General features: G+C 40.5%; 1 protein-coding gene across 4 annotated transcripts in view; it reads left to right on the forward strand.

Moving 5' to 3' along the window:
• TRIO (trio Rho guanine nucleotide exchange factor) overlaps positions 1-12005 on the forward strand; it is a 292427-nt gene that overhangs the window by 142018 nt on the left and 138404 nt on the right. For all 4 annotated transcript variants that reach the window (XM_081950510.1, XM_081950507.1, XM_081950508.1 and 1 more), the window contains 2 exons: positions 2414-2545; positions 8124-8354. In XM_081950510.1, coding sequence (XP_081806636.1) covers positions 2414-2545; positions 8124-8354 — 363 coding nt within the window. The remainder of the gene's footprint in view (positions 1-2413; positions 2546-8123; positions 8355-12005) is intronic.

A 12005-nucleotide genomic window follows, 5' to 3' on the forward strand; every position in this document is an offset into this window, starting at 1 on the left:
AAAGCTGTTGTTTATCTCTATTAATATATTCTGCTAGTATTGTGGTCATAATCTCCTTAAGATCTTCGTTCTCAACTTCTGGCAAGTTTTGGAACCTAAGAAAAAAAGACATCCTTTCAAATTCCATTTTTAACATCTGATTTCCAAATTCTGCATTCCCCCTTTGGATTGTCTTCATCTCGTCTCTCATCCCAACTGCCCCCTCCTCCAGCACACCTATCCTCTGTTCATTCCGTGGGGTTTGCTGATTCGTCTCTCTGAGCTGTTTATTTAAGTCCTGCAATTGTTTTTTAATTTCATCCTGTCCCTTTAAGATGATTTGAATCATCTGTTAAGTAGACAAGTCCTTTGCACTCTCTTCAGAGGCTTTAGGTTGTAGAAAAGATCCCAATTGTGACTGGTGAGCGGGGCTGGACGTGGAAGATGTTGGGGCCGATGAGGCCTTACCAGGCGGTAATTTCTTTGGACCCATCATGAGGCTCAGAGATAGTTGTTATTCTGTACAAAGAGATGGTGTCTGTGGGAGAGCACAGCCGGTAGGGATCCCCAAACAAACAAGCCCAAAGGAGAATAAGTCCTCTAGTAGAGAACTAGAGCAAATAGGTGGGTCAAAATATTCCAAATCCAGGGGAATAACGTAGAGGCTCCTGGAAGTCTCTGGGGTGGAAATTAGTTGAAAGCCATAAAGTTTTCCAAGGGAGGAGTCTCATTCATAAAGACGAAGAAGGAGGAAGTTGCCATATTGGCTCAGCCAGTACAGGTGGTCAGGAAACAACAAAGTCAAAATTCCCATCGATAGTTTAGAGAAGAATCAGTTCAGCCATCCTTTCTCTCGCAATTGTAGCCAAGAAAAAAAAAATTTCCCCCATTATTTAAGGGAAGTGAAAGTAGTTTTCAAACTTTCTCTCTCCCCCATAAAAGGAAGAGATTTTTCAAGTGCCGCTTTTCCAAAGGGGGTGGAATTCCCCCTCCCTCCAATCTAAGCTCCTCCAGAAGTTGAAACAAAGTCCCAAAAGAAAAACTGCAAAACAGTCAAAAGTGTAAGAATAGTAAAAGACCTGGGGAGACCCCTCGGCTCACCGCTCTTCAGCTGTTTCATTCCAATTAATTATTTCCTTCCAGGCTGCGTTCAGAGAAGCGCGCGGTGGCATTCCGCGTGCTCCCTACGCTCCCCGGCTCCTGGGGCAAGGCTGAAGACACCCCTCCGCAGCCGCCGTCGTTCCAGGGGGTCCCAGCGAGCCACCCCTATGGCAGGGCGCCCCTCCAAGGCACCCTGTGCTCCCCCTAAACTTCAGGGGAGCCCACCAGAGCAGTGAAAAGGCGGACGCACGCATCCGTCTCCTTTGGCTGCCGGAAGTCGTCTCTGACCTTGGAGATCTTCTAGGCCAACTCCCTGCTCAAGCAGGAAACCCCACACCATTTCAGGCAAATGGTTGTCCAATCTCTTCTTAAAAACCTGGATTTTGATTAATAAAAACTGATAAAGATTCTGCCAATTAAGATAAGGAGACACTTTCTACTTCCCCCAAGAGTCAACACCATTTAAAAGATGTTATCATTTTGAGTATCATTGTATCGCTGAGGTACATATAAATAGTACAGAAATTGTTGAGGAAAACATATCTCCCTTTCATCCACCTTAAAACAGGAAGGTGGGTTCATTACCTCAAAATGCCACTGAATTGTGCGGGATATGTATTAAAATAAGAGAAAAGTGATTTGTTTTTATTTGGCTTTTTTTCTGTATAAAAGCTATTCCTGGAGAAATAAAACTAGAATCTAGTCTGTTCGGATTAAACAAATTGACCTCATTAATTGTATGAGTGGCTACTTAATTGTGTACTTTGTCCACACAAACAAGAAAACAATCCATGAATTGCAAGTTATTATATTAATGCAATGTCTCTCTTGAGTGTGTACAATATTGATGATGGAGATGATAGAAGCAAATGATTTGATCTGATTTGCTGGTGCCAGAGATTGCAGCTGAACTCTTTTGGATGCATTTGGAATTCTTTTGCATGTGAATTGAGGTTTGGCTTCAGATTGTTTTAATGTTTCCATATGTGTTTGTTTCCTCTTCCAAGCCACTCCAGAGTTAACAAAGAATTCTCATATTACTAAAGTGTTTGTTTTCTTTTTAACAACCATCTCTGTTTTGCAAAGTATAGTGAAATGAATTGGTAATTCTTTTGAAACATAACTATTTTTGTGTTTTAGAGGAGCCAGAGTGGAAATAAACTCAAAATTATGTTAGCAGCTGAAAAACTGTCTACTTTGTAGTGGAGGGGGAAAAAAATTACCTTTGAAATTAAGAGCTCATTTTCTAACAAAATATGCTTGCTGGGATAACTTTTATGTTGGTTCTTAGTGGGAATGCTTGTAGTGAATAAGATTTTTTCTCTCCTCCTAGTACATGAGTAACGTGGATTCATGGTGTAAGGCCTGTGGTGAAGTGGAGCTTCCCTCAGAACTTCAAGATTTGGAGGATGCTATTCACCATCACCAAGGAATATATGAGCATATTACCCTGGCATACTCTGAGGTAGGTGATATTCTATTTCCTGCTTGTAAGTACAGCGTTTGCTATATTAAAAATATGCAATAGTGTTCATACAGTACATTTAGCAAAAACAATAAAAATAGGTTCTCTGAAAAAATAATAACTTTTATTATTTTACTGTGGCACAAGATTCTGTGGACCAGGGTTCATTTTATCGCTTATGTGTTTGTGAGGAAGAAAGCAAAGCTTGAAATGGGTTAGGCTGAGAAAAAGTGGTTAGCCAAAAGTCACCCAGCCAGCTTTCATGCCTAAAAGGACTAGAATCCACACTCTCCCAGTTTCTAGGCCAGCACCTGAGTCACTATACCAAACTGGCAATCAGTCACATATGCCAAGCAACTGAGATTAAGAAATTTGATGGAGAAGTTTCTGGTCTGCAAATTGTGTTCCTTATGGGAATATGTCCTTAAGGTTCTAAGTTTGCAATAACAAATATTTATCATATTTAATTGACGTAGAGTTTGATTTCAGCTCTCTGTTAAGTAAACCCTTGAAATAAAAATATATTAAATATGTGTGAAATGATGCAATTCTTCAGTTCACTTACTATGCTAAGCCATGATTTTAAAGTGGTTTGTTGAATAAGCCACCATGACTGCATTCAGATATACTGCTTCTGCTTTTGAGAACAGTCTTCTCCCCCAAGTTGTTCTTTAAAGCATCCTCTGTAGAAAAAATATCCTAGATATTCGTGTTTCTGTTTTGGTCACTGACAACATATATTTATAGGCTACAACTGTGGCTCTATCAAATTTGCCCAAAGAACTTTGGATCCATTGCCAAAACTGGTCTGTCCAGCTTCATCTTGGGTGATACTCCAAAAGGATAGAAATATTTCTCATGCTCTCACCTCAGCTTTTAAATAACAAGAAATCATTTTTTTCACTCTTTTTTTACTATAATTAAAAACATTCCTGCCTGCATTAAATTATATGGATACTGTTTCTTTTTTAAATTCAGTGGCTGAAATTATATCATTTTTAAACAATGTCTGTTGGATATTTTACAACAATTTACAGTATATTAACAGTTCAGGCTTACTGCTCCTCCAATTATCACCAACAAATAGAAATACAGTGCTGGTGACTCTGATTAAACAAAATTATTTCAATCTTCTACTTCCTGTTGTCAGACCTTATATTTCAGAATGTCTCTGTAATAAGATCAAGGACACTTTTCTATATCACAGTAGTGGTGGGATCCTGCATTAATATAAACTTGACATCTCACATTACTCTCACTGTGCTATGAAGGCAGTTCCTCATCTCCTTTAAAGAATTGGGGGGGGGGGGGGAATGAGCATCTGAACCAGCACTCTATAGTTTGTTAGTAGATAACATTGCTAGCTTAATTTTCCTTATCTCTAACTTTGAGCTGTGAACATTTCCCATCAGGATGTGTTGATACAATTGAGTTATCTTTTTGCTGAAAGATATGTATAAGTCATAACTGATAATGAGTCAAGGCTTATTCTTGTAATCTTATGAAAAAGTAGCGGCCATTCTTATGAAATGAATCAAGTACCAAAGCCCATTCTTTAGGATAACCAAAGCCCAGGGCAACACGCAAATCAATCACCTTTTTTAATAGAAAAAAGGAGGAAAATTACTCTTGTAACAATATTTGGATCCTTCTAGGGTTTTTTTGTTTTTTAATGTGTCGGAAAGAAATTCAAGCTGCAAATCTTCCCCCTTCCTAGTTCTTTTTAAATGTTTGTACATAGGATCCTACAAAACATTTAATTCATCAAATTTCATGAGAGGTGTTTTAGAATTTGTTACTGTTTTATTTATTTTTAAAATGCAAAACAGTCTGCTCTAAGCATTTTGGAAGCATTTTGAATTTGGAAATAAAATGCTTCAAATTTGGAGCACCTCTTGTTTCAAGCTTGAGATGCTTCCAAAAAGGCTTCAAAATGCTGTTTGCCTTTGAAGCAGGGCATTTTGAAGAATTCATACTCGGAATCTTTTAAAATGAAAATTTATCTATTTATGCAGTTCCAGCTTTTTACGTGATATTTGAAATAATTTAACCCAACCATTGACTATGTATTTTCTGCCAGTTATATAACTTATTTGATTGGCCTTCCCTAAAAATAATGTTTATTATTTATTTTTCTTTTTTTAAAAAAAAGCTTTCTTTAATGACAACTTCCCATTGAGACATTCATTTTTCAGTCACACTAACCATTAAAAGGGAAGAAGGCAAACTTGTATAATCTGAATAGCGATCAATTTACTTTCCTTTCTAAGAAGTGAGAAAAATATCAAAGTTCTGTTTCTACATATATAAAACAGAATTATGAAGATAAAGGAACAATGTTGTTCTCTTCAATAAAACTCAATAAATTGTAGCCAGAAGATGCATTCAGTCAAACCTCAGACTGATTGCAAAATACTTGTGCCACCATAGTCATGTTTAAAATTTGACTGAAGACAGATGGCGAAAGTAACTCAATTTATAGCAATGTTGCATGGTCCCTTATAGGCAAACCCAGGCACCCTGCTGAGGAAGACTTGATCTTTAAACAATCTGTTTTCACTTCACTCAGGCTAGATGCTGAGGAGAGTTTTCAGTCAAATTAGTGTAGGAAACCTTGATGGTGAGCAGTCGCCTTCAAGTATGTCTCGTTTTAAGCTTAATTCTCTGTTTTACTCTACTTGCATTTGTATGCTTTCGAACTGCTAGGTGGGCAGGAACTGGTGCAAGGAATGGCCGCTCACCCCATTGCACGGCACTCGGGTTTCAAACCCAGGTTCTCAGCTTTCCAGCTGACAAGCTCAGCATCTTTAACTGGCCTAGCATTAGATATGACTGGAAATACAGGAAAATCTTTACTTTTTCTCTGTTAAGGCAGCCTCCGCATGGCCAGAAACCTCTCCATGACTTTGTCAGCTTTTGATTCTGTTAAAAGGTATCCCTCTATTTATGTCTCTATCTTTTCTCCACTATTATCAGCTTGTTTGCAGAAGCTCTTGAGACATAAAGGATTCTTTTTGCATTACATACTGTAGCTATAAGGATGCCAATATATAACTAAAAATAATCCAGTCTGAACCAATCAACCAGAGGCTTTTGTCTATCTGGAAACTTCTGGGAAACCTTATATTTTAATGTTTATTGATACCATGACACCTTGGGAACATGGATGTTGTGTCTGCATTTAATCTGATGCATAATTATTGACTAATTACCATGTTTTCCCGAAAATAAGACAGGGTCTTATATTTTTTGGACCCAGGAAATATGGCCTTGGGCTTATTAGAGGGGGAGGGCTTATTATTTTTCAGGTGCAGGAAGCAGCAAGCCTACCAGCCCCACCCTCTCCGTCCCACCACCTGCTTACCTGCGACCACAATGACCCAAGTTCTCCTTGCATCCTGGCCTTTGCCTGCCTGCTTGCTGGCCGCCGAACAGCTGACTGTGCTGCTCTGGCCTTGCGGGGCGGGGGGGCTCTTCCTGGCAGAATGAACAAACACACACACACTCCCTCCAAGGCAGCCACATCCCTTCACTAACTTGCTTTCCAGCTCCATTCTCCACTCCACGTGCAGGACAAGAAAATTAGGTAAAAAAAAAAAAACCAGAAAATACCTTCCAAGTTCTCGGAAAAAAAAAACTTGGAAATAGTCCTATAAACTACTTTACTTGCCTTGCAAGTGGCAGTGGAGAATGGGGCAGGAAAGCAGGTAGTGGAGGGATGTGGCTGCCTTGGGAAGCAGGGTGTTAGGGATCTCTCTCTCACACCCGCACACCATCCTTTCCTTGGAGCTCTGCACAGACGCAGAGCAGGCTTCGGATAGAGCATTTGGGGGATGTGCGTCTTCACTGAGATCCCAAGGAAAGAACGATTGCCAGGAAGGGGGGGGGGGGTTGGCCTCTTATCCTGTTCTGAGTCTGTGCTGAGCTTCAAAACAGGGTAAGAAAAAGTAAAATCTCCCCTCCACATTTTCAAGCCGTTCGCAAAAATGCCTCATTGCGAGCCTTCAGTCCTGCAATCCTGGATTGTGCGGAAGGCTCGAAATGGGGCATTTTTGCGAACGCCTTGAAAATGTAGAGGGGGATATTCCTGCCTCTCCCCCTGTTCGGAAAGTCAGCACAGACTGAAAACAGGATAAGAGAAAAAATCCTCCCTCCCGCATGCCTGCAATCCTGCATAATGTGAAGGCTTGGAATGTGGCGTTTTTGCAAACCTCTTGAAAATGGGGAGGGAGGATTTTGTCTCTTATCCTGTTCTCTGACTGTGCTGACCTTCAGAACAGGGAGAGAGGCAGGAATATCTCCCTCCATATTTTCAAGCGGTTTGCAAAAACGCCCCATTTCAAGGCTTCAATGTGAATATGCAGGTGAGAAGCGACCTCCTGTAGGCATTAAAATCCATACACTTGGGACATTGGAAGAAGCCCTGTGAGGAGACGCTGCTGCCGAAGTGCAGGAAATCCCACCCACCCACCTGCAGATCGTCCTTTCAAAGAGGAGTTTCACCAGGACGAAGAGGTAGCTGAAGGCAGCGTTTGTGTCACCTTCATACTGGTGAAACTCCTCTTTGAAAGGAGTTTCTGCAGTGGTGGTGGGAGATTTCCTGCACTTTGGCAGCAGCGTCTCCTCGCAGGGCTTCTTCCGATGTCCCAGCTGTATTGATTTCCATGCCTTCTTTTCCTGTTCCATGGACGGAATTGTGAGCTGTGACTGTCACCGTTAGGCAAGGAGGGCATGAGGCATTTGAGTTGTGTTGCTTGGCCTCTGGCTTCTTTTGCATCCGCAGTTGGCTGCAAAAGGAGACCGGCGCTTGCTGGAGGCAGAGGCCGGAGCGGCAACCGCAAATCAGCTGTTTTGTGAATGGAGTGGCCCAACTGATCCGATTAAGGGGGCCAAGAAGCCCTGAAGTGAATGGGGAAGGGAAGGGCTGCCCCCTGTTCTGGCTAAATCCACCCCTTCACTAGGGCTTATTTTGGGGGGACGGTTTATATTTTTGCCCACCACGAAAATCTGGCATGGTCTTAGTTTCAGGACATGTATTTTCGGGAAAACAGGGTATTAACTTTGTTATTAAATGATGGCAATTTTCCCCGGTGCATACTGCATCTGAAACCTTTTGTTTCTCAGACATACACAGAGAAATGTGTAAATGCAACTATAAATGTAACATCTCCCTTTTCTAAATCAATATTATGGTTTGTGAAGACAAATTTGTAAATACATTTTGAAGATGAATAATAAAATTAAAGCAAACTGGTTTGCATTTTAATAAGCTTGTAATTTTAACAGTGACTGCTGTTATAGATCAAGACTTGAGTCTATAAGAGTTTTTTACCTCTGAAATCCAGCTTCTCCAATAAAGTCTTACAATTTAAGAAGATTTCTAAAAGTAGGATTTCTTGACCAGGTAAAGTAGTTGAAATGAAAACTTGAATCCCTTCTTAGTTGTTTGATTTCATCCAAAATAAATTCCAATATGCCATTCTTGTAAAGATATATCTAAACGTCAAAACCAATGTTGCAATTTCATATTATAGAACTCTGCAGCTAGTATGTAAACACCTTCATTCTTACTTTCTAGGTAAGTCAAGATGGGAAATCACTGCTTGACAAATTGCAACGACCTTTGACACCTGGAAGCTCAGATTCCCTAACAGCTTCAGCCAACTACTCCAAGGCAGTACACCATGTCCTAGATGTTATTCATGAAGTGCTGCATCACCAGAGGCAGTTGGAGAACATTTGGCAACATCGAAAAGTTCGCTTACATCAACGGCTTCAACTCTGTGTCTTTCAACAAGATGTACAACAGGTCAGTCCATATCTCCTGGTATTGGGGATTCTGTGTGGAAATGCATACAGAGGCTACCCACACCTTGTTGATCTAAGGGGAAATTTTAAAAAGCAAAATTCTCAGTCAGTACAGTTTCATATTATCTTGGTTTGTTCCAATTACAAAAGTAGGCTAAAATAAAATGCTGAATTTGAAGAAGAAGAAAGGGTGGTGCTGTAGCTTTCATATACCAGTAGATTTCTGCTGGACATCTGACAATTCCAGGGCCAAGTACCATCTAAAAAATCCTGTCTGATCATGCTGGTTGAAAATTGAAATGAGTGTTTCCTATAATGTCTAAATGAGAACCATCTCAAAACTCTCCTTGAAATGTTACCCCTCTTCTCATTGGTAGTGTGATGCCACTCACTTTGAGACCTCCAGTGCGTCCGCAAATGTTAAGTGAAGTTCTTGCCACCCAAATGTAGATCAAAGACGTGTCTTTGCTTGTGTGTTCTTGATGTACTGCAAAGAATGGTGGCCAGAGACTTCAAAAACCCAAAATTACTGAAGAGTGGAAGAAGAGCACTCTTTAAGGAGTCAGAAATATAACCAGGGAGGAGGAGCACAATTTTCAAAGTAAAGCAATAGAATTAGTAAGGAATCAGCATGGGCAGGACCTATTTGTCTGATAAATTAAAGATAAAAACAGTAGAAACCATATAATCAGTTAATTCCCATTGCCATCAGGCTGAACTTAATTAGGAGCTAATGAGAAATTAAAATCCTCCCATTATATAGAACTGGCTCCTGCAATTAATGAAGACCTGAAATAGTTGGCTTTGGGAGCCAGATGGGAGATGTATCCTTCTGGAACTCAAGCTACAGAGTTCCTCTACATTGGATTGTACAAGCTTAGAAGAATCCTAGATAACATTGCCAAAAGTCATTCCGTTCCATTTGTATCAAATGGTTCTACCCTTGGATATCCAGATCTTGGCAAATACTAGTCATCTCACCCAGAGGTAGGTTGTGCCTGGATAGGGCGAATCAGTAGTTGCGGTGGCGGGAGGCTCCACCCGGACGCCTCTGCGTATGCACAGAAGCGTTGTGCGCCCAAACAGGTAGTAAAAAATTTGGCAACCCACTGCTGAGCTCCTCCATAAAGAAATCTGTAGAAAGCATCTATGGAGCCTGTTGTCATCTCACTACTCTCAACTCTCCATAAGAGAACCTGGTCACTTTTAAAAAGTTGGCAGGTGTTTATAGACAAAACAAGAATGGAGAAGATACATTTTTGCTGTTCCTGTTACCAATGTTAAGCTCAAAATGAGTGTGTGTCACTGTTCAGTCATCTTTTTATCATATCCCATCATCACTTAAAGGTCTTTTTAATCACTCCAGCTCCTTGATATATCAATGAGCTGCCTGATTGGCAAGTGGAAAAGTCCCTTGTAGAAATATTGTTCTCCAGAATTATAATTGTCTTATACTGCCAGGGATCAATCAGATTCAAAAACGGAACTGTTTGCCAAATCATCTCAAAAAAATCCCTAAGAAAAGAAGCCAGAATCATCAGGTGTCTGGCACAAACCATCTTTAATAGGAGTTTTGTGCTTATGAAGGAGTAAAGAATCCACAACTTGGCCCAAAAGTGATGTGAGCATAGCAGAAGACTGATATCAACAACCTCCATGATGACCTCTGCTGTGAAGTATATATCAACTTCAGCATGTGCCTATGTTTGTGAGTTAGAACCAAAATTACATGCAATAGTTCTACAGTCACTGTTGGAGGCCACAAATTCCCAGGGCAGTCCAGCTCCCATTTCCAGGGCTTGGAGCCTGAAGTTCCCAAGCTCTGCACTGTTCAGTGCTTCCAGCAGCAACCTGAAAATGAGGCTGAGGAGGTCTTGGAGAACTTATTTTGGGTAGCAGGGTTGTCAATGCACCAGCAGCAGTTTACCATATCCCTCTGGATCAACTTCACATACAGGCATTCCAGTAACCTCTGGAACAGTGTTGTAATCACTGTCAAAGTCTCACAAATTATTGTAGCTTCACTTGCTTATCAGTGGAAGAACCTGAAACTCAAATAAAAAGATCTCCAATAGAACCATAGCACCTAACTGTCCAATCTGTTCTCATAATGTAACCAGTGTATTGTACACTCAAATTAATCATAATCTTTTTGAAGTAAATGAATGTTTCTGATGTTTTAAAGAAATGTAAAATTGAGACCTTATCAGGCAACTCCTGAAGTCCTCTGTTGGCAACTACTCCCCAAATTTAATCTGTGATGATGTCTAATTTCTATCTATGGACAGGTTTTACTTTTATAAAGTGGAACTTTTAGCATATTATTTCATCTGCATAGATGGGTAGTACATGTTTGGGCAAAAGTGTCACTGGTGTAAACTCTCGTCATTGCTTTCATTTAAATCCTTTGCAAATACTTGGAGAAGGAAGTTATTGTGAATTCTAACACTTCCCAGAGTTCAACTGGAGAAAGATGTATTGAGATTCTGAAGGGGGAAGGGATTAATCCCTCTACTCTGAGAATATAAGTGCTTTCCATATCTCATTTGCCAAATGTATTCCAAAATTGCTAAACATGCATATCTAAAATTATTCTTGTTCCCCAAAGTCATCTCAAATATAAAAGACTTTGCAGAAATAACTTTTGACTTGGTTTTCGTACATGATAAAATAATCAGCATGAAATGGCCAAATCAGACAGCAGTTTATAAGAGAAAAAATACCCCATCTGGAGGTGGACTGTCTATCTGTCCATCTAACCAGCCAACTACATATTTTTGTCAACTTAAAGCATTGCACATTCCCAATGTCCCATCTCCTAATATTGCCCACAACGGCACTTTGTGGTTGTTGAGAGACAATGGCTGGGCCAAAGTTAGCCAGTTGACTTTTGTGCCTGAAGGAGGACTAGAGCTCACAGTATGGTTCTGATTCAGGAGAAGCCACTACCCCAATCTGGCTAGTGAAAAGATTGTAGTTCAGATCAATACCATTGTTCTGTAGGGAGAATGAGACAGGCAGGAACTGAGGCAAGGCAGGTTGAAGCTAACACAACCTTTATTAATAGTTTAACACGGTAAAATGTAAGACAAACCTCGAACCAGCAAACAGCAACATTTGACAGCTGACAGCCCTTTTATACTAGAGCTGTCAGACGCTGAACCAATAGAATGGCTGCATTCTCCTGCCAGCTGGCTGCTCGCTTCTCAACCAATCAGGGGCCGGCAATGTTGGTCAATGGCGTCGTAGCCTCGAGAACTTAACAACCATGACTTAATAGATTGCATGCACAAGAAGTGACTTTGTCCAGTCTACAGAAAAAAAGGCAAAACAATAGACATGTGTAACACAGTACAATAGATTTGATCAACAACAGAGCCTCCTCAAGATCTCACCAGTCCCCTGAGACCACCTAATGAGAAAGCCAGGTTTTGAGGAATTTCCAGAAAATAAAGGGATGGATGTGATCTGACTTTTGGGGGGGTGAGGGATTTATAAGAAGAGGACCAAGACAGATAAGGCCAATTTTCTCGGGCCCACTAAGTGTAGATCCCTGATAGGTGGGACCTGTAACATAGCCTTTCTTGCCAGATTTCATGGGATGAGCAGATGTAATCAGGAAGAGACAATCCTTCAAATAACCAGATTCTAT

The sequence above is a fragment of the Natrix helvetica genome (genome assembly GCF_964273705.1).
Source record: "Natrix helvetica genome assembly, chromosome: 4".
Taxonomy (NCBI): Eukaryota; Metazoa; Chordata; class Lepidosauria; order Squamata; family Natricidae; genus Natrix; species Natrix helvetica.